General features: G+C 42.2%; 1 protein-coding gene across 1 annotated transcript; it reads right to left on the minus strand.

The window, feature by feature from the left end:
• Window positions 1–1697: 1697 nt before the first annotated feature.
• Window positions 1698–23651, minus strand: LOC107224587 (UDP-glycosyltransferase UGT5). The gene is made up of 3 exons (XM_015664693.2): window positions 22139–23651; window positions 17427–17646; window positions 1698–3197 (listed from the first exon to the last, which is right to left on the minus strand). The coding sequence occupies exons 1-3, from the start codon at window positions 23217–23219 to the stop codon at window positions 2870–2872; spliced, it is 1629 nt and encodes a 542-aa protein (XP_015520179.1). The 5' UTR covers window positions 23220–23651; the 3' UTR covers window positions 1698–2869.
• Window positions 23652–24131: the final 480 nt, after the last annotated feature.

Raw genomic sequence — 24131 nt, forward strand, 5'->3', positions numbered from 1 at the left:
GAATCCCTCACCGCAACTACCAATCGAACGTTATATCCAATCGCTTGATCCAAATTGTCTGGCATTTGCGGTAACGGTTACAAATCTAATTTTCGACTCGGGACAGCCGCGCGGTAGAGAAAAATGAGAAATAGAGAAATTCCACCGCTATTTTTTGCGCTGATATAAACCGAGCGGAATTCACCATTTACCACCGACTCCGTCGGATGTCCACGAAATTGCGCCTCGATGACAGCCGCTCTTTTTTATTGGATAGAGTTCTAACGTTGTAAGTACCGAGTGTTCGAAGATAAGAGACCGATTCAAGTCCGATACGTAATTTATTCAACGCTCTCACGGGACCCTTGCGAAGGCATAAAAATACCCCTGGTAGCATCCAACGTGCAATCGGCGGATTGAAATTACATTTAAACAGGACGCTGCTGACTGACAGCTGCATTTGAGAGAATTTATTACTGAGCTGGTTTTTTCCTAGGGTTCGTAACGCCCGAGCATTGTCTTGACGAAGTAAGAAGATATACGGAAATCAAACGTACCGTCTGAATTGCGTCGAGGTAATCAGGTTTCGGGCCTTCGATCGTCCGTCCAAATTTGCCGATTGTCGCGAGAATCGGGGGTGAAAACTGAATCGAATTTCGTCGCTCGTCGTCAGTGTAGATAAATTTCTTTCACCCCAGTCGCATATCGCGTGCGGTTAGAAGAGAACTATAATCCGCATCGGGCATTCTCGCTATTGAATTTCAATCCGTTCCTTATCCACTCACGATCCTAGGTCACGAAACTCTCCTGAAAGTCAATCGCGAAGTACGTGTTGCGCAAAAAGCACCGAGAGCATAACCAACACCTCTCTCGACTTATTCCTGCGGAGTATGCAGCGAACGACTTCGTGTCACGAGACGTGAGCCATTTGGATATTAAAAAATTCACACTGCAACGTTGCGCAGTTCGGAATAGATGAATGAAGCTGTCCTGTTCGCTGTGCAATCTTCACTTTAATCCCAGCTGTGCGTACAACACTGTCGTCCAACACCCAGTTACATTTACGTACAGCTCCTTAAAGTTTCCAGATGAATATCGGTGACCCGCTATTTCCAGATTATTTGTCGTCATCTTAACTCGACTGTAACAGCAGCCATGCTGGGAAAAGTTACCTGCAAGGTTCATGAGCGCTATTACTTTTCGTCAAAAGGTATTCACTATATTTTTCCGAGAGTCGGCTATGATAGACGTCGAGTTGTTCGCGTCGTTGGTGATTTTTCACATTCGGCAGCTAAATGCATGATATACTTCATCGCTAATAATTTGAGGTTACTTTACACTTCAGTCTTGAAAGGTTTTCGAAAAAATCAGTTGGCGATATTTCGATAGATAGCGCAAAAATTGATTCAAAGTTAATTAGAAGAGGAAAAAAATAAATTTGCGGCAAGGACCAGTAAAATGATACCTCAACAAATTTAGCATTTCATCGACAAAAAATATGTTGAGTTTGTTCAATGGTATAACGTTAGTTGGTATTAAATATGATTTCTTGGACGCAAGTTTAAAAATGTGATAGAAATCGCTTGCGTAAATAAACTTGTCAGCCAAACATACAATTTTGTACACATACTAATATAAATGTATAATAATTTAAGTTCATTTTACGCCTTCATCCAGTATCGAATAAAGATAACTATCGTATGAAATATGTAACCGTGTGCAAATAAATAATCACTATTTATTATATCCATATCTTTGCTTACATGCACATGTAGATAATAATTAACACAGTACCACCTCTACAGCATATCTATATCACGTGTTTCTGAGCAGATGTAGATGTGATTCATATCCAGATTCTGCGTATTGGTGACCGACATTAGTATTTCGTCTAAAAATAACCCAAACAAGAATAACTCAAGATAAAAATAACCCATGAGAAAAAATTAACGAAACATGTAATTACAATAAATTAAATTAAATTTCAAGTTTGATATTTTTGTTATGAGTTCTTTTTGTTTGAATTGTTATTTCTGAGCCGTCTGGTCCTGTAGCGTCGATATCTTTTCTTCACCATACATCGGAGTTAGCATACGCTAAGTTGAATTGTTTCCAGGACTGAAAAAGTACGGTTCTAGAATTTGAAACTTGCTATTCAAGTGATTTGTACAGTTTTTCTTATCCAATTTATAACTTTCAGTAATATGTACATAGATATATTTTTACCCAGACCTTGTACATATATACGTATGTACACAAACAAAAACAAATTTTATTTGGGTTCGTATTGTTTTTAAAAGATGGGCGATAATTGAATGCTATCTCGAATACACATTTAATCAGTTTTTTTTTTTTTTTTGTACAATTTGAATTTCATAAATTCATAGTTTTACGAATTTATGAACAGTAACATGAAAACCGCTATTTTATATATATATATTACTGAAAGTGAAAAATGGGCTAAGGAAAACTGTACAAATCACTTGAATAGCAAGTTTGAAACTCCAGAACCGTACTCTTTCAATCCTGGGTGAAATTCAACGTGGCATATCGGAACTCCGACGTAGGAGGAAGAAAAAAATGAGGGTCGACAGTCAAGCAACACATTTTAATACCTCACCCTGACACTTGCGCGGAATATATTTCCTTATACGCGCAGGATATATACATACATCATACACACGCTTATAACTATAAAAGGCGTTATCGAAACTTCGATGACAAATGTACTCTCCGATTGTTCCCTTTTTTTGTTTTTTTTTCATTTTTTCATAAACAGCGGGAAGTTTAATTTATTTAAAGAATCCACCGCGTGGACAATTGTTTTCCCGATTTTAACAAACATTTTTAACGAGCTGTTCAAACTCCGTTGACAATGGATCGTCGATTCTCAATTCCTTTTCTTGTTGGTTTCATTTTTAGTCAAGTCGTTCGCCTCGGACGTTATTCCGACTTTCTTCACGGGCAAATTGAGCGCTTTCAAGAGGCGTTTAACGGCAAAAACTGCAACGAATAGAACGGCCAGCCCGGCCAGAGAAAGGAAACCGATTACATCCAGGAGATGGTACTGGTACCAGGACAAATTGGCGGACGCGCTTCGCAGGAAAGGCCGACCTTTGCCCCTCGCCACGTACTCGGCCCACCAAACGGCCGTTTCCAAAGCGGAAGCTGGCCGGTCTCTGTAGGCCTCGGAAACTGCCCGAGCGTTCCTGCGGTAGCTGGAAATGAAATAAAACAAAAATTTTACCATACTGCAGGCTGAAGAGGGCGGGATTTCAGAGGTGAGAGTTCGAAACGGAAAGAGGGCAATTCAACATTTTCAACTAATTAAAAATTCTCCCAATCTTCTCGTTCCTCGGAGCGCAATTAGTGGGAGTACATAACGTGTTATGTACACCATGCATATAATATATACCTGTATATTAATGTGTATATATATATATAATGCAGCGAGTGTCGAGTTCGGAAGTATACACAGTCACAGCAATATCTCTCAACTTGCAAATTGCTTCCCAATTTCCAAGCTCCGTCCCCTCAAGTAATTCAAAAATACTTTCTTTATTTACAATTCCGCGAGTTGAGGTAAAAATCCAGGAAAGAAAAAGAAGTACAGAAAGTAAGGAATCATGCTTTCTTTTCTAATAAATATTAAATTTCTTCCAACTCTTTTTGCGATGTAATTTACCCAACGAAAACACCAGAGGTCAAATATTGCGATTGCTTACGGATCGTGGCAGCTGCGTATAATTGCGCTAATACGTCGCATGTAATATTTTCGCGAACATCGTTCAGCGACTGTTACACAGTTGGCCACTTGTTTAAGCGACGTTGAATCGAAATTCGCATGCATTGCTGGATTTTGGCAGTATAATATATACGGTACATTTAATTTCGTTTGTTACATACGCTTCACGCATTCGCGTCACCGAGCCATTGTACTATAAGTAGGACATTCGGCATCGGGGTATTATTCCGAAAGCACGGCAGTCGAGTCGCACAATTTGGAGAGCTTTATGGATGAGGGAGGTAGAGAGAGAGAGCGCTAACTTATCGAGAGAAAATACACGGTGTATGATCGATATTTATTTTCCCACCTTACGCTACAAAACACCGTATTTCCGCTTCTCCTTCTTACTCTGTTATTCATCGATTCCTTATGTATTAAGTATACGTCATACGAATCGATTTTCAACAGGTTATGATTTATACAAGAGACAATTTATAGGCGGGACATTTTTCGAAGCTTAAGAAAAAAAAAAAACGGACAACCTTTACGGCCCTGCATAATAAAATCATATAAGTTATCGGAATTGGTGAAACAGCCAACGCCTTCCTTGGTAAGTTGTCGTTCCTTTTGCGTCAGACGGTCGTATGATCAAATTTTTCAAATATTTTATTTCAGAGTAGCTGGACGGTCGACGCGCGCTTTTTGGTTCGTTGAAAAGAGGGCAACACGTGGCGGTAAAAGTGTATCGCGTTTCAGGAGCCTCGGGATATGTAACCGACACCGTTACGAAGAGCCCAGCATCGATATTCCATTATATCCATTACGGCATGTGACACTAAATATTTCTTTACAATTGCGCAGGCAGAAGAAGTTCGCGAGTCTGGCTTTCAGCTTGAGATCTTAGAGATGGGAGATTATCCCAAATGAAACATACGGGATGAAATATTCAAATTTTTTATACCTCGAGTCGTGGCGCGAAGAAAGTTAAGAAAACCGTCAACTTTAGACTCGAAGACGAAGGACTGCGAAATGCGGAACGGCGCATACAACGCAACGGAAAATACCTTCTTGCCACACTTTGAGTATTGTATGGTTTGAAATCAGCATAAGGCACAATGCATAAAACATTCCGTTTCACGGAACGTACAAAGGCAAAGTAGCAAGGTGTGTACAAAACCGCGGATAAGCTTAGCATCCCACTTTTTCGTTCACGGGCCTAAAACCGCTCCGATGAAAGAAAAAATGCTGAAGGCTGAAGCGCTGATCCTCTCGCTCTGAAAACACAGTGCAAAAATGATAACTCGAGAGCCGAATGAACGTCGAGTTTGCGTATATATATTTTGCGGGTACTTTTTACTCACGGGATTTATTCGATACACTCTCTCTCTCTCTCTCTCTCTCTTTTTCTCTTTCTCTGTCTTCTGTTTTTCCAGCTTCACGTAATCATTTCCATAAGGAAACACGCATCGTCACGGGAAAACGAGGCTATTGGATAAGGAAGAAAAAGAAGACTCGAGCATTTCTGATATTTATCCAGACATATATTAGGGGATAAAATGTCGAACGCTGGGGGCGAGTCGAATACGCTGTAACGGAGACACGAAACTGAAACGTATTTCCTCATCTTGACGTACTTAATTTATTTGCTCCAAATCACTGAAGCGGCAGACGAACGATACAGTATATTTTTCAGATTTACGCTTTATCAAACCAGCTGTACTTGAATCGAAATCTGCGAACGGGAATGAAAGAGAAATTTTTTGCGAAAAACGCTTTTTCACCGTCTTGGATTTTCGTCGTTTCAACGCAGAGTTTGCAAAAGCTCGACTAGAGAACGCGATCAAAAAAATTTTCGAAGTACTGCCCTAGCTTTCCGGAATTTCTTAATAACGTAGTTTTATTACGGCTGTTCGTCACAATCTCTTCAAACGTAATCAGGTAAAGGCCAGACGAAATATAATCTCAGAGACCCTGCTTCTCATTGTTGTTGAATGCAGTCGAAGTGAAGTCGCTTGTTGTCGCAAGATGCAGTCCGCAGTCCTTTCAAATCTTCTCGAGCATTTTGCAATCGCGTTATTCCCGGTGAAATTCTTCGTTTGCGATATTACGCCGCGGCTATCCTGGACGTTTTTTTCTTGAGCTTGATTTTTTGGACGAAAATTGTGTAAGTACGACAAAAATAGGGATACGTCAGAGATATGTTTAAATCGTAGTCTAAAAAATCACACTTTTTTGCAAAACACGACTCTTATTCTACTCAAACAGTGAAATCAGACCAAGTTCAAAACCTGAAAGCTAAGGAAAACCTAATCAAAGTTTTTCTGAAAAACTGTCCACTTCACTTGCTCACTTTCTAATTATGACATTGTTGTTTCCGATCTCAGAAATTTCGTAACACATCCCATAGAAAATAACTGTCACATAACTAAGCCTGTACTTTCCCCATTTGTCAAACGTAACTGGGACTGGAATAATAGCTTCAACACGAAATAGGATTGAGCTAACCGTATGATATTAGCGATCCTCTGAAAGCGGTTGTTCATAACAAAGATTTGCTCGGTGGAAGGCCTAACAATACGAGCTAAGGAATGCCAGGCATTCCTATTGTTTAATAAGAACGCGGAATCCGAGGGAGATTCAGCTGCATCCAAAAGAGAAAGAGAGTGACTGACAAAGAAAATTTATTAAGCCAAAGCTGAATGAACCAAACGTCTAGAACCATGTACAGCAAAACCGACAGATGAAACACAAGAAATGCAAAGTAAACGTACAGTAAAATAAAATGAGAATGCTGTAAACCAACACAATAAGACACTGACTTAAACATAATATTGAGAGTGCGTAAAAAACAGTTCAAAATAATTATGAAAATAATGATATCAAACAAACATAACCGGCTCACTCTCATTTCCACGCACACATATCGAGAAGCATACCAAATATAAAATAATACTGCAAACATAAATGTCTCACATGCAATCTCCAAACAATGCGATGGACGAGTGTCCTAAAAATAAAAATAAGCATAGGATAAGATAAATACGTGAAGAACAAAACCAAGCGGCTCACTGTCATTTCACAATGATGTATACAGAGAAGCGTACCAAAAGAAAAAGAGAGAGAGAGAGAGTTTCACCGTAAGTCTTTAGTTCCGTCGAAAATTAGGGGTACCGAAAGTTTTGAGCTTTCTACGATTAACCGCGACCCTCGTTTCGCACGCGGGTTTCGGGCCCCGATTCGCCTCGACCACCAGACCTATATCGGTCCAGAGCACACAATTTACCAATCACTAGCCTCGATTATCCGTGTTTACCTCTGCACGTCGCGAATCAACTGAATCCAGGTGTTTGCGCCCGGGTTCAATTCGGCGGTCGGCAGAGCCTACATAATTATTTCGAATTAACCCCTGCAGGCACTCGTCTCTCTGAAAGAGTTTCCGCGCACACTCAATTTCCGCTGACTTTTAACAAGTTTTTTATCGTACACCTTGTTTCGAAATCTCTGAGCACTGCGCGGTGCAAAAGCTAAGACTCGTTCAGCAGGAAAACTTCTTTTAATCAAATGTTTAACAAACATTAGTCATTCACTTGTACTATCGACAGTTTTCTCCGCGAACGAACGAGTTTTCCTCATCGTCTCATTTTTGCTTTCTGCTAGTTATTACCGATATTTTCTCTCTCTCTCTCTCTTTGTTACACTTTTTCCTGCAGGATGCAATTTTCATTTCTTTAATTTGACCTCAACCTACCGACAACCACAGCGATACAAGCTCTTCTGGAACTGGTCCAAATCCGTCGGTGGTAATCATGCTAGATCTGACATATCCCGCGAAGGATGTGAGAGTAATCGATACCCTCAGAGATCTCAAATCCGTGGAGAAATATCGCGTTTCGTATACATTTGGGGTGCTTCTCGCCCAGTCACAGACGTTTGCAGAATTTGATGGAGCAATGGCGAGATCGGAGATCAGTGAAGCCGGAGGAAGGAATGATGTTCTTGTATTTCCATTAATCAACGACAGGGGAGGAGAGATTCGATCGAGCGAAACAATGTAACGATATAGAATGTTGTCTTCTCGGTAAAAGTTTCGCGATATTTTCCCTCGAATCGCTCACGCCCCGCGGCATAGGCGGTCAGAGCATGATGAAATTTATGTGTTTTGATAATGCGGATCGAGGGATGGGCCAAGGTACAATATAATGCGTAATCTATTGATTATATTGTATTATCATCGACGCTCTTCGACCGGACGTACCATAAATTTTTATTTTCCCTTTTTGTCCTTTTTCAACAGTATTTCTTTCTTTCTTTCTTTCTCTTTTTCTTCTTTCCTTTCTTTCTTTATTCGTCGATTAATCCAAGGAACTGGAACCTTACACCTAAAACTCTAACTCACTGTGTCATCGACAGACTGCAAGCTGCTGCTTTTTCTTTCTCTCCCCTGAGAAAGCCCGCCATTGTTTCCGCGTATTATAACGCAGAGCTGCGAGGGTCCCGAAAAACTGTTGAAAGCCGCCGAAAGCGTGTGTAGTTCGGTATTGAAACGGAGAATTTTGCAAATTTGAAACACTGCTTGTAACAAAAAAGCTCGTACGTTGCGATTTACCTGAGAATTTAATACGAGTAACAATTATAGATGGCATATTTGTGATTTACATTATTATGATTCATAACTCGCTTGATTCAACTTGAAAGTGAGTTATAAGTCTTTAGATCGTAGAACACACCTACAGGAAAAATTTATGACCCATAAAGTGTGCAGGAATCTAGACGAGGTTCAAGATAAGCCGTGAATTTGAATAAGAAAATTAGCTCAAATTGAATTAGAGTGAATTAATATTTACATTATTTTTACATGTGTCCAGTAAATAACACGGCTGAATTTCACATCGAGCAAAGAATGAAAGTAAACAGGAAAATATCGCGTGCAGGATTATAACCGCGACGGAGTTAGAAAATCGCGAGTCATTTCTCGCTCTCGTTTCGCCGGCGCAAATTATGGACGAATAAAATCGTTCAAGGATCAACTAGCCGCTGCTGACTCCGAGGTTCTTATTCCTGGCTTCCTACTCGACTCTCTTGGCTCTCGGTTCGAGTATTCCTCTAACGACGGCCATGACTAGTGGCTTTTTCCCATTGTACCAGCTCGATACAACAAAGCCGTACGTTACAGGAGGCAACTAGACATTCGTTTTGCGATACAGCGAATATAGAAGAATAAACAACAATAGCCAGGGTTGCGGTTGTATATTGTTCGAAAATGCACCGCGCTTTCCTCTCTGGAGAATATTCTGGAAGACTTTCCTAGGATTAGAATAATTTATTCTACGATTTCTGACTCGCCAGTTTATCCCGTGTCCGCGAACCGACGATGAAAATTTTTGCGAACGTAAGCCGTGCTCTTTGGATTACACGCATCGACCGTCACGTGCGCGGCTGGTGAGGAAAATTGGCACGTGAAATGGGAATAAAAAAAAAGTTGCCTCATCGAACGTTTCAATTTTTAATGACGGATAACGGATTGTGATCAACGCTAACCGCGCAAATCACTGTATGCGAAATGGTAAAAAAATAAGCCTTGGAAAAGATATTTCGCTCGTCCTCGCTGCCTCCTGTGCAAAAATTGTGCCAAATTTAATACGTGATTTGAAAACGGTCTATACGCGTAATCAATGTTTGGTATTCAAAAATATCTGGATGTTAATCATAACGAAAGGGTTTAATGAGGATTTCCAACGAGACTATTTTCTGCTCGCTGCGGAACTATCGACGCGTTTCATTCGACTGCGCATTTAAATCTACTTCTTTATTCGGGAATAAAAAATTGCAAGAGTTTCCATGCTTATCATAGCGGTTAATATGAACATAATACTTGTTTATTGTGAATAGAAGACCTACAGACCTACAAACAGGTGTGTTGCAGCAAGAAAATTGTAGGCAATCTTACAAATTGATTCATCGAAGCGACACGCTGGCCCGGAAGTACATTTCGGGCGGAATGGCAGGCGAAATATTGAAATTTGTCATGATTACACATGTTCGATAAATATTAGAGCTGAATACTCGCATTGATTGATAGACTCTTGTTACTCCTATTATTATTGTAATTTTCACATACAGAAATGGAACTTGGATTCGATACAACGCTTTCGTATAATATTGATGATATTTTGGTAGGCTTTCGATTTACGAAATTCGGGTCAAACACAATATTGCAACCCTTGTACAGGCTCGAGGCTCCAATCCAATTAGATTTTTAATAAAAGTTTACCCATCATGCTTCGCGAGTCACGTTTCAGTTGTGTCCCAACGGGTTAAGAAAAACTCAACTTCCGAACGTGAGGTGAACTCCTTCTCTTTTCGGTTTTTCTCCGCTTCCAATACTTGACGTCTATTTGATCTCTACCTTTCATTCGTAAGGTATAAAAGTATATAACAGGTATGTACGAAAGGTCACATATCACATTCTTGATATGATATCAAAAACGCAATATTAAAAATCTTGGTACGGCAAAATGAAAACGTGCGTAAATTATATGCGTGATTGATGATCGGTGAGTTTTTCGATTCCATCTGCCAGGCTGCAATATTGTGATTCATGCAATTTTTTCATATTCGTATCGCGAATTTGCTAACGAAAATAAATCGCCGTTTTAATTTGATATACGTTTCTCCATATACACCTGCACAAACTTTTTATCTGCCGAAAAATATCTCCAGCCTGTGCCATTTGAATATCTGATAAATTCATTCATCACGACTGATATCATCCGAGCGATATATGCGTGATTTTAATTTCCGACGTTTTGGGGTTGTAAACAATGAAGTAACATTCTATAGTTCTCAGGCTACAAAATAAAAAATATCCATATAAAACATATACATCCACCGGGGTAGGTAACAAAGTTTTATTTCATGTATTTAAACGTGATATTACGTCGTTGGAGGCAAACAATAATAACAATAATAACAATAATGCTAATAACCCCTGTGACGGATGCAGAAAACTCAGTCAACAAGAGAGCGGATGAAGAAAATTAATACAAAGTGTGGAACTTTGTCCATCAGACGATTTTTTGCGTATAATATACATACCTATGTATGTGTAATATGTATATACATTTTATCGGCTGCTGGAGTTCTTTCGTCCTTATCGTTAGTATTCTTTTTGTTCGTTGGGTAATCGAGAAGTTATTTCAATGACAAACAAGTCAATCTATACGAACGACTCTTTTCCAATTTCCGAAGACTTTTCTGCCTCCCCTAATATTTTATTTTTATACATATGTGTGTGTGTGTCATGGGAAGAGTAAGACACAAGCCGCTAAAACCCACGGCAAGAGTGTACTTTGTTACACTCAATAACGTTGCAGTCACGACAGCCGATGGAAAAATACCCGCGTTTATTAAAAGTTTATTACGAATGATTCAATCGCTCCCTGATTTTATTGTTAAATTCCTGCGGTGTATATTTCGTTACGGACATTTCGCTCGTTAATACACTGCGCACTGCGTCAAATTGACGAGGCGGAATATAATGAGGATAAATTGGTTACAGGCTCAAGACGAAAGGAGCTTGTAGCCGTGGGATGAACAAGTGGCAGAATGAAAGACGAAGCTGTTGTATAAGTCGAATTAGTTAGGTATAATTGAATGAAAAATCGTTGAAGTTAACCTGTTTTACATCACGTTCAATTTCTTACTTTGATCTTATTTTTAATTTCCATTCCGCAATTTATATACGAATCAGAAATATTTTTCGCACAAAAACATTTCTCCCGGAGACAGGTGTAATATAACATACTGGCACAGTGATAAAAGTTTGATCGATTTTTCAAGCATATCGCATAATTATTTCGAACAAATTTCTACAGTTTATTTTTGTCAATTTCCATCGAATATAATAATTGAACCGCAACATATTGGCTTGACGAATTTGGATACCTGAGACGAATGGAAAATTATTTCGTATAAATTGTGTGTTAAAGTTATTGTAATGATTAGTTTAGTTGCGAGTAATAATACTTCGGTCCGTTTGATAATTGTAGGACAACATGCGGTAAATATAGAAAAACAAACACAAGTAATTCGCGAATTAAATCGCGCGGACAAGTTTCCGCAGACTTTTATACACCGTTTGCTATAAAGCAAAGGGATGATTTCTGCCCGGCGTGGAATCGCTCAGTTCTTCGGCCGTTTTCAGTGGAATTGAACGGCTTTCCGTTGCCAAGCCGCGGAGAGCAAAAGTCAAGCCCGGGAAAATATTATTATTGAGAAATTTTCTTTTTCCATCTGACAACCGGGATAAAGGGCCGGCAAACTAAATTCTGCAAAGCGTATTGTGTCCGCCCGCACGAGAAGATCAATGATCGCGTAGTGTTTTCGCTCTAGCACCAATCTAACCAGAGGCCACAAATATCCAGACCGAATAAGTATTCCGGTTCCAAGGGGGCGGAAATCTTGGCGACGCAACACGATACATAAAAATGTCCCTTCCATCGATTCTAAATTATCGCTTGCCGTGACGTAACCCATTCCTGATCCTCTCTTTTTCGGAATTTTTCGAGCTTTTGCCTCTGCGTCGTGGACATCGACCGTCGAGGGAAATTTCTTTATACGTATAAAGAAAACATTGCGTGATGATTTTCCTCATGCTTGGTCATTTCTGCATAAACGGTCGGGTGAATTACCTCAGCTGTAGATTCGGAACTGAGGCAGAACACTCTGGGAATTGCTAGGCTTACTTATTGTTAGTACTTCGGTTATTATTAGTCCTGGTCTCACTCAGAAGTCTGTATATAGCCTCACTCCGTTAGCGGGAAACGAGGTCCTCAGCGTAAATATCCGTATACACCTTGAGTCCAGCCTGTCATCGTAAGAAGGAGAGTGAGAGAGAAACGGCGAGGGAGGTAGAAGATGGCGTAGGAGAGAAAGAGAGAGGGAGAGAGAGACGGGCAGGGAAGCAAGGCACGTGTAACAACCGTCTGGAGTCGATACAACGGAGGTTCGTGCCACGGCATTTCTGGTAACTCGCGGAGAGTGGTATACCCCCGGCCCGAAGGAGTGGAAGAAAGGGGATGAAAGTAACGATAATGGCGGGAGAAAACGCAGTAAGAATTACTCTGTGCGGTCGGGACGAGGATGGGGGATAAATGGAATGCGATGGGATGGAGATGGCTCGGATGGAAGAATAAATAAATATAGGGTGTGAAGAAGATGAATTCTTCAAAAGCGGCACGGCCTTCTCCTCATCTTCCTCCTTCAGTTTTACGTGTTACGAGCTCGCCGCAAAGCCAGCCGATTCAAACTACTTCGGTCCCGCAACTGGGTCTGCCAAGATTTTTACCCCCGGCGTATTTCCGGTGCCAAAGTCATTGCGGGGGCGGAAATATTTATCGTTGCACAAATTGCTGCCCGATCAAACTGTCTTGAGGTCATGCATTGCCGTTGTATCGTTAAATTTTATCGAGGAATGATCGATTCGATGAATCGATGAATCGTTACCGTATTATTGAGGAGGATGAAACGCAACTGCGGTGTTGAAGAGGTGATTTGGCTACTCTTACCAGTATCCTTCAATTCTGATAATGGCTCATAATAGTCGGTTTTATCAGTGAAACGAAACTCGTTGTATTGACGTACACGCTTCGTCATCTCCTCCGTATCAATAATACCGACAACGTATACAATATACGTGCAGTATTTCAAGAGATTCGTACAACGACTCCAGTACGCTGATAGGGCTTGGTTTAATTCCTCGGCAGCGGATTTTACCAGCTTAATAACGATTACTCATTAGCTAATTAGGAACATTAGCCGATGTGATTAAATTCAAGTTTTTTCCTAACCCGACTAAATGACAAGAAATTTTTCTTCCAGTTTTCAGCGTCGTAGAAGTTCTGTCATTTGGGTACCTGAAGTCTAAGATCCGACAAGTAGTTACGACATCGGTGTAACCGGCGTGCCTCGGAGTCGCCTGCAGAGGGAATCTGCGCACCGAAAACAACTGTCAAAGAGTAAATCGGGACGATAGTAGTAGTGGCAGATTTACAACCGAGGATGGGAATTGAAGCTAATTTACTCGAAGGTTGTAGGAGAGGGGATCGCCCGTCTCTATGCCGAGCTGGTATACATACTTGGGCCAAACTCCGGTGGCTGTTACTCCTGGCAGACAGTGCGCAGAAATGTCGAGTCCGCGTTATATACCTATATACATAGATCCGCACGTCTTCTCCCGCAAATAAATTTCCAAAGACGTCACGGTGCGAGAGGCGGAGAGAAGAAGAGAAGAGAAGGTGTGCGGCGGTGGCCAGGCGCGTAGTTACGTATAATACAGGCGTTTATACCGGCGGGTAACGAAACGGGACGAAGGAGACTCGTGACGGAGAGAGGGTGAGGAGGGAGGAGAGACGATAAAGGAGAGAGGAGAGGGGCGGAAGCGAACAACAGGGCAATAAAGAAGGGTGTCAGGTAGCGCAGCTGGGGGCTGAGGAGGAAAGTAGGGAAGGAACGAAGGTTGAAAGTCCCCCGAAACCTCCGTGCGCAGTACGTTATCCTTCACCCGTAACCGAAGGAGAGCGAACGGGGCCCCTCTTTACAAACTACCCAAACTTTGACTATCAATAGCAGTCTTACGGAGAAGCGTACTCTTGTAATGTAATGTAGCCGGAGTTGGCCAACGTCCCTGGCATATTTAGGACCGTCAATGGATCGGAAGCTGCATAGCTGCATCAAACCGAATCATCTAATTCCGTTTCCGCTAACGAATACCATCCGTTCGCCGCATATTTTATACAGCAATTTTAGCCAGAGTCCAGAAAATCGATATTATTCAGCGACGACGCCGATCAAAGAATATATTTTTTTTCTAATTACCATCACCGCAAAGATTCGCCGAAACAATTATCCTAATGAAATTGAGTGATCCTTAAAAAGCTTCACAAAATTTCTACAACCATCTACAATCATGAAGAACGTTTTTCCTCTCCCCCCCCCCCCCCCCCCCCCCCCACGATTCTACTTCCCTTATTATTAGCGTTACATTGCGTGGTCGCAATACATGCATAGCCATTTTCCGAAGGTTCTTAATTTGTTTACCACCGCGGTTCAGCCGTTGTATTATATCTGATCGTCGGCGATACCGGTACGAATATCCCAAGAGAGATGAAAACCGTGACTGAAAGTAACGCCGTGAGCTAAACGGAAATTTATTTTCCCGCGAGGGAATTCCGCCAGCCACCGATCGCGTGCTGAACTATTTTCAATAACCTGCAAGTCTGCGGTTTTTGCATCACGTTCGGTCCCCCTGGGAGACCTGGTGGTTGCGCTGCGAACGAAACGAATTATCGTGATTCTTGTTTCAAACCCGATAAACCGTTCGTCGGATGCCAGTAATTAACTATTGAATAGCACTCAAATGGCCGACCCACTCGACGTTTTTTACACTCGCGAATAAAACCCCCGTGAATTGTCTGCCTTTTTCCCGATGAGAACTGGAATAATTTTCAGCAGCGTAAATTCGCATGACCCCAAAACTTGATGAAAGATAAATTCGAATTTTTAACTTCATCTTCGCATTGTGCAAGGAAATGATGGGAGGATATGAAAACGGCACCCGAGTCATAAAATATTGACGCATCGCCCGAATTCACGTGAAACTATACGGTTGACCCTAAGTAAATAAATTTCCTGTCTGAACAAGTTGCCCATTGTCCCGTTCGTTGAACAACGCGGTCATATTAAAATGGTTCAGGGAAACGTAAACATTTGAAGTACGAAATTAGTCGCCATTCCTTGCAGAGGAGTAGCCGGTCAAGTTTCAACGAGGATCAAAATCGCGCTAGTCGGTCCCCGTCTTTTTCCACGACGCTTTTCAAATCAGCCCGCGAGCTGCTCGATGCTTACGAAACTTGGAGTTAAGGATGAGGCAATTCCGTCCTAAACGTAACTCGTAGACATCGGAAACCCTCATCGAGATCCCGTCGGAGCGAGAAACTGTTAAATTCAATCTGGCAGCGGTGCAGCACTTCGACATTGACTTTTGCTCGCAATTTCCGACGTTCCGCTGCGGGACTGCAGCGTCCGTGAAATATGTCAGCAAATTGAACCTGCAAGTGTCAGGATCGTCACAGATAACCGTGTGATATAAAATCGTCTTTAAAGTTACGTCTCCATCCGTTGTCTTCATCTTTTAATCATAATTTCTTTCTCTGACGAGCACGGAAACAGAGTGGCAGAAATATGTTTTATTTTTCTGTTGTTTTATTTCATCCCCGCTGGATTATATGTATCATTGCATCGGGAGTTTGTGAATAATGCAGCTTTTAATTCAACCTAGCGGTAGCACGACTTTACGATGTATGTATGGGTAGAGCTGCGTGGGCGATCGTTTCTTGCGCGATTAAATTTTTACATGGGTTGGCGAAATTTCCCATGTGGGCGTACACCCTGGACCAGAGCCAGAACTCCGAAATAACCCTGGAACTGTCCCGAAACTTATACTCGAACCACGAAACCTTCGCCCTCGACGAACCAACTCGACCGAGTTCTGCCGTACGGGGAATTTTATCCCCATATGCCGTGCGTTTCACTCTTTTTGGGGCGGAAAAAAAAATGTCTGCGGAATCTGCGGTAAATATTACCCTTCACACTACCACGTACTTACCTGCCACATTGAAAATAGAAAATATTCACCCCGATACCGAGTGAGATTTCATCGCGAGCGAACAAAAGAAATCAAGCACCCAGTTTTTTACCGTCCAAGTAATGAAAAACTAGCCCTACTCGAGGCAATTCAGCGTCCTTTCTCACGGCAATGATCCTTCCGTCTCCGTATGTGTGAGCTCGATACGAAAGCATGGCTGACTCGCGCCTCTCTGCCGACGCTGATTTTCGACGATCTCTTTTCCACGCACGTGCTTCCACGTAAATCCTCCAAGCATTTCGTCTCTCTCATTTTTTAACCCCCGTCGGTTTGTACCGTCAGTACGGTGCTCAACTCTCGACAAAAACATCGGCAAAGACTCTCGAGCTTGCGAGCATTCGTTTCTAGAATTGCAATTTCGCCGCAAACGTTGCATTCAACGTCGTTCGATGTTAATTGATCGACAGCACAGGATCAGGGATTCGTCCTAACGAAGAGTGCTTGTCTCAGTCAATTGCCATCAAACATAAACAGTGGCCAAATTCATCTCCCCAAAAAAAGTGTAACCTCGTTTCAACCTTAAGAATATTCAATGTTATACCTATTCCATCATCTGCGGTAATACGATGTGAATTTGTTCACCCACGCACTGAGACAGCGAGAAAAAACAGCCAAGTTAAACCCAAGGATCACGTGACTGCGTACTGTAGTATACATATAATATATACCTTCAACCTTTAATATAATATAATACCTTCGTTCCGAAGTTAGCACAATTTCTTCCCAAATTCCCTTCGCAGCACAGCTTGCGCGCAAATTACGGTTGTACTCTCATGTAATATCGAACGTTACAATATCACGTGTATGGTGAAATGATTCGACGACACGTGTCAGATTATAAAGTCCTGCGTCCAGAGTCCGGACAAGTATAAATCATCGCTGTTTATTCACGATGTGCGAAATAGTTCATTAGCCTGTGATAGTGTGAATTTGATAGGCGAATTTTCTGTCATTCCGAAAATACGAGATTCGTTTAATTTCAGAACGGACCGTAGATGTGTAACAATCGGAACTCACCTCGGATTGTTCAGTATCTCGTTAAGGGCGCCGGTGAGGGTGTCCACCGTGATATCTTCGTACTGGAGTATTATCGCAGCGCCTCTCGCTTCGGCTGCTTTAGCGTTCCCGTGCTGGTCGCCGAACATCGGAACCGCGACTATCGGAACCCCGACGTAAATCGCTTCCGAAAGCCCCAAGAGTCCCGCGTGAGCCAGGAAACCTTTGACGTTTGGATGAGCTGCAGTGAGAAGAGAAAAAAAGAAAATAGACTTTCGAGTCGTTTCGCATTCGGTAATATAATCAGCCGTTATTCTCTTCATCGAGAATGAAGCGAAGTCATGCATAGGACACGGATTCGTCTTGGTTATAACGGCAATTGATCAGGAGTCTGCGGAGGTGGAGTAAACATTAGAGATGCTGACATAATTCCTTTGATGTCTCGAGGGCCTGATCAACGCCCCATCGACGTGTCGCGGATGCCGAGTAGACAAGAGAGACATGCATAAGTTGATCAAAGCTCGATCATCTCGTTCCCTACATTTTTATTACACTCTATTACTTATGCATTCGCGTCGTCGTGAGGAAGTAGTAATACAAGTCTGCAGTAGAGCTGATCAATGAAATTGAAGACAATTTAATACACCGAGATCTGGACGTTTGAATAAAGCACCCTCACTATCAATTTCGAGAGGAATGTAGAACGGGATATGAAATATATCGTTATCCTGTCGCTGACTTACTGGAAAAAGCTCATTTTACAATCGTGTAAGCCGTGCTCTGCGCCGTTATTCCATGTTTCGTATTCGATGTAAACGGAGACGGATTCTTTTCACAAGATGTAATCGGTTCGGTATTATTAACGGCGTTCCGTGTCGGTTGAGTGCTTGTGCCGCAGTTGTTTTCAATAGTCTGGGAATAACTTTGTCGTTATTAATTGGAGGGTATGATATGAAATTTCTGCATCGTGGTATAAGGCCACCGTTAGGGTTTAAGCTGGTCGTTTGTTCGACATTAATAGGGGCACGAAGTGTGCTTTAAAAGAGGTTAAACACCGAGACGCGAGGAAATGTCTGCAGGTGGATGAAAACAGGTGATTTCAAGAAACACGAGGAACCAGGAGCGAAGGGGATCGCGAAATGAGATAATAAAATGAGAGAGACGCGATTCGACTCGCGCGGTGAACACCGTACATTTTCTACCCTGCAGCTGCCTTTAGTCGTATAACTTTGGCGGGATTACCTGCCTGCCCTGAATGTAAAACTACAATATCGATTAAACCTGAACGAGCTGTAGTGTTACTCCAGCCAAGTTCGGCGGAGGTGTGGACACACACCGGCTGTTTGCTCGTTTCGGTTTATGGTATAATACTCCGGATATGGCTCCGGGGCCAGAGAAGAAACCCGACGCGGGTCAGCCGCCAGCTATGTCACCGAGTCACGAGCTGCAATATTGATTTTTGCACAACCGGTCGCCCATAAATATATATTAACTTTACCGGAATATTATCCCGTCATCGTACGTCTCGTGTAAATTTGTAATAAATATCAATTTCCTCCTCATTTCTGTCGTCCAAAAGTTCATTGAAAAACCTAAGCCTCCGATTGTTTAGTTTTCTTTGTTTTTTTTTTTTTCCCCCAACATTTGTTTTCCAATCATCGAACAAATTACAGTTAGGATATCGAAACACTTGACTTGATGTAAATATCCCACCCGAATTACATATGGATTATCTGTTATTATACTGTATACTTTACATCCAGGATACTTGTAGTAACGATAGAAGTTGTCTCTTATCGGTATGGAGTTGTGATGTGTAGGTATGTACAAGATAACTGTATAGCGTTATCTCGTGGCATTTGCAAAAACAAGCGCAACCTATCGTCAGTAGACAACTTAGTATCGAGCCAATAACGTAGCTTACGATTAATCGCGTACACACGTTGAGAAAGAAATTTTCTGGTTGTTAAAATGAATGCAATTAGTGCAACTTATGTGTCAAAATGAATGATAAATTCTAAATCTTCTCGCAACTTGGATTAGAATAACCGATTGTTTGGAAAAAAAATAAATCTTTGGCCTGTCACAATTTAGATACAATTACTGGAGATCAGGTGAAACATGATTAGGTATATGTATACGGCTTTAATCCGAAATACAAATTTCTCGTAATCGATGACAAATTCGTCATTAAGTCTACTCGATTGGCAAAATTTTATTAATCTTCTGTTTGCAGATCGTCGAATAATGGTTATACGCGGATAAGCCGTGAAGAAATAATCGTTTGCTGGTGACTATTTATTCAACCTGTATAAAGTAAATAAAATTCTATGTTCGCACCGAAATGGAACATTGACAGAAGCTGAGCATGAAATTTAACGCCATACCGAAGGTAAAACGTAATTTTCTCGAAGGACATAAATCTCGCTAGGATACCGTTCCATGTATGCGAGGTAAAGTTGTTAATAGGATTGAAAATTTGCGTAGGTATAGAAATGTCGATTCGCAGAGTGAAAATTAATAATTTTCATCCCTGAGGTATATACGGCGTCGAGTTTGACGTTAGATAAATGATTTATGATTTCATTAGGCCGTCGGTTGTAAGTCGCGGGCGCAATTAAAGTTACTTTTCAGCTGAACCGCAAAACTGGTTGCCCAGCCGAGCTTACACAAACTCACAAAGTATCGTCAAGCGCGATTTTCACTCAAACAGTCTACCAAGTATATTATGTATGTAACATTTTGGCAAGCGGGCTTAAACCGCTCAAACGAATTCCAATTTCTAGTCTCACAACTCTACAACTTCTGACGCACGAAATTTAATGAACAGAGCTTCGTCTTTCCGCCGCACACTTATTATATTACCGTTTGTCTTTAACGGTCGGTTAAATCGACAGCTGAATATTAATTGCCGAGCCTTTCACCGCCCGCGATGCTTTCAATTGGTGGTGACAACCCTTTTATTCGAACTTACAAACGAAGCTCGTCAATCATCCGATCAACCACCGACCGTTACAAAGTTATCAAATCATCGCTTCTGTATCGTTACGCCGGAAATCCGTAACTTCGCGTCAGCCGATCTCATGCTCTCCGCACTAATTGATTTTCACGCTGCTCGATCACGTGCGGGGAACGGGAAGATGGAAAATCTGATCCAAATGCCGAAGATTACAATGACGAAACGGAAGAAACGATGATCGAAAGTTAATTAAAATCACTGCCGTTATCGCTGTATTCATTGTCAGTGATTGCTGAAATTCCCGTTGCAATTAACTGGAACCTGGTTGAAACAATCGCCTCGGTTTTCACCATGGTAAAAAGGCGGCAGACCACATACAATAAATACGTCTCGAGTCCATCTGATCTGAAAGTATCTCACGTAAAAAGTTGGGTCACAAGGGGTCATCCACCTGACATATCGAAGCTCCGGTTTAGCAGACGTCGCGACCTTTGTCGATCGGAATCGAACACATCAAAGCCGGAAAGTCGTCTCCGCAGCAGTGGTAAGCCTCGAACACGTGATAATTTGCTCGAATCAATATCGACTTGGAAGACCTTCGGTTTCAAAGCCTCGCGCTAATATCGTGAGTTAGGCATGTTTGGTTAGGGTAGCTTAGCTCGAGGTCGGCGCGAACGCGCGACGGTTTCTGGCGTCGGGATTGCAACTAAACTAACACAGTTTGCAACACGGTTTAAGGGTAAAGTTTGACGCCACGTCACGTCCGGGCGCTAGGAAAGCGTCAAGCGGTAAACCGCGGTGTCATCCCGTAGTGTCATTACTGTAATTACCGCCCGGCCACCCCCTTCCCCTCACCGCTTTCCACCTAGACGACATTTTCCACCACGTTGGAATTTCAATCGCAATGCAAGGGGGCACAATCGATACCCTGCGCGTGTGTGCCACACACACGCAAACACACATACACACGTCACTATGGGTGCATCAAGTGCGTCTCTTTCTCCACGTTTGCGGTTCGTTCAGTTTAATTTCATGTTCACTAAACACCATTACTCGAAGCCAATGGATTACAATCGGTGCACTCATCGTAAAGTAATTGCTTCTGAATGATTTACAACTCTCTTCCAACAACTGTATCGTTCGTTGAATTCTCGAGAAAAAAAAAATATCGTTTAAAATCTGATTAATCCATAATCTGTTATGACTGATTGGAAGAATTCCTAAAAAGATGTATAGTACTTTTATCGCTGCAATTTCCATTGCGATGTAGATTCTGACTAATTGCGAACTCCGGCTGCCGGAATGCGAAGCCAACACATAGGTATGGATCTACAGATTCTGTTGATTTGAATAACCGCAGTTTTAGATTGTTTTTCATACCAAAAACTGTTGTGATGACAGTATGATAACTGTACATTTGTTCACGCGACCCAGTGAAGTTAAGTATCAAAAAGTCTATCCAAATATTCACTTGCTAGTAAATGTTCTACCGCCGAATTTCACAAAAAAAAAAAAAACACCACGTGCAAAGATGAATTGCGTTGACAAATGTGCTGACCACGCAGTGTAGAGTTCAATGCCATTACGACCCGGTGACAAGCGCTAGTCCTGCCACATAGATATATTATCCTATTTATATAACGGTACGCATTTAGAATTGGCCCAGTTGACCCGAGTGAATGTAACATTTTAAAGGTCATTGTGTCTTTGAACCGAGTGTCAAGCAACTTCATGCAAGAAGCGTTATAAATAAAAAACATGTCTGATAACTTACACAAAACGTCGAACTGCGGTAACCATTGCCGGGTCATCAGGTTTTTCGGCTTGTTGGGCAGGTCGTCGTTCTCCCATTTCCAAAGAACCTTCTGTTTCAGCCTCCCAAGCGCCTCGACGATTGTCGCCAGTGTTTCATTTGGCATCGACGACGCTCTCACCATCGAACCCCAGCTGAAGTATAGCACGCCATGCTCCGCGGAGTCCAGAAAATCTTGTAAATCTTTGGGCAATGGCTTGGCGCCGCGAATATGCACTCCACCGATCTCGACCACACTTGGACTGAGCGGCCTTGCACCGTGGAGGCTAAAGTGCGTGTTCACCATCAGGGCTGTCATGTTGTTCGCAATATCTTGAAGCGGAGGAACTCCGGGGCCAAAAGTCTCCTCCACCAGCGATTGCATTGGTCTTGTGAACATCAGATCGTAGGCGATCTGTTCAGCCACGATCCAAAAAGTGTTCATGACTCGTTCGAAGAAGGTCATACTCGGCGAAACAGAGTGAAACAGACCAGGAATGTAGCTTGGATTATCGGGGTTGTTCAAACGATTGTTTACCCAGGGTATGATCGCGTGGGACGAGAGTCCTATGAACGGAGCTTTGAACTTGTGCACGAAACCGAGGAAGCAGTCGGTGTTGAACGACTCCGTCAAAATGAGATCGAATTTTTCATCCGACTTGAGAAACTCCTTGACAGCGGTGGTTCTTAGCGCACTATAGCAGGCTATCTCAGCCATATTGTGGAGCATTTTCAGCTCGGAGACAATGTAAAATATCGAATGATCGAGTTTCGTCAGGTCAATGACGTTCAGGAATATCGCCGTCGAGTCACCCAAGCTTATGTCCCTGTAGTTCGGGATCCTGTCCTTCCGCGGAAAGAAAGAAAGGACCGTAACGTTGTGCCCTCGGTGGGCCAGCTCCTCGAGGATCGGTAAAAATACGTCGAAGTGACTCTTTCCCAGGTGCCCGAACACCCCGAGGATGTTGAACCTTTCCCTTATTTCATCACATTCGCACGAACTCACCACGCACCCGGTGACTATCACGAATAGGCACAACAGTTTAGCGCTGCAGCTCTTCATCTTAACATGCACTTTGAGACGCGTCGTTGGCTGAGCATCGGTGCGGCAGAACCGCTCTGGTCCAGTACAAGCTCAATGCTCGACTGAGGTCAATTATCGTCTGGCAAACCGTCGCAGACTCTGCTGTCGAGTACTTTTCAGGAGGGCGTGTAGCCTCCCCCCCACCCGCACTATTCGGTAATCGGTTGTTATTCGTTATCCGACGACGACTTCTATCGGCGAAACTTCGTCATAACGTGTAAATAACTTCGATCTTCATTATCAGCCGCGTCGCGCTCAGTAACGATAATAATTACACACCTACAACCATACCGAGCAGATTTTGAATTGTAAATTTTTGCCCCACTTGTCGCTTCTTGTACGGAACACAATCGACGACCGTTATTATTTCTTTTTTATCGCGAAACAACGAGTTCCGTGGAATATTTAACCTATCAGAAATCCTCGTATCTAGTCGATGAACGTGTATAATTACTTGTAACCGGAGTTGTGCTGTATCATCTTTCTTCCCCTCGTCAGATTCGCGTTACGTGCTACTCGGCCATAGGTATATCTTATTGCGAACTGAATAGTTTCGGTCTCTCTCTTCAAGCTACGGCACTGGCATTGTTCAGCTGTTACGCAACTGACCCCGCACATGGAGGTTCTTATATTAGCATCAGTGAAGTCAGTGTAGAGTGTCGATTGCCAAGTCTTAGGAAGTCGTCGAACCGAAAGTACTCCGAAGTTTCAATCGCGAAAAAAAATTTTCTGACATAGTAGGTTTTAAGTACACTCAACTAAGGGACGCCATGAATTTTGCAAACCAAATTATGACCACGCCCAAGTTTCGACAATCAAATCGCCTTTTTCAGGTGAAACTTGGACTCAATTATGACGTTTTTTCTTCACAGCAGCATCAAATTCAAGGAT

The sequence above is a fragment of the Neodiprion lecontei genome, chromosome 3, assembly GCF_021901455.1.
Source record: "Neodiprion lecontei isolate iyNeoLeco1 chromosome 3, iyNeoLeco1.1, whole genome shotgun sequence".
Taxonomy (NCBI): domain Eukaryota; kingdom Metazoa; phylum Arthropoda; class Insecta; order Hymenoptera; family Diprionidae; genus Neodiprion; species Neodiprion lecontei.

What these genes read in the sequence shown, in the direction of transcription:
- LOC107224587 (XM_015664693.2), bottom strand. Translation starts at nt 23,219, where the DNA reads ATGAAGAGCTGCAGCGCTAAACTGTTGTGCCTATTCGTGATAGTCACC. An exon ending in ACCGCAGTTCGACGTTTTGT is followed by an intron (nt 17,647 to 22,138) that starts GTAAGTTATCAG and finishes TTCTCACTGCAG; the next exon opens with CTCATCCAAACGTCAAAGGT. An exon ending in GAGATACTGAACAATCCGAG is followed by an intron (nt 3,198 to 17,426) that starts GTGAGTTCCGAT and finishes TTTCATTTCCAG; the next exon opens with CTACCGCAGGAACGCTCGGG.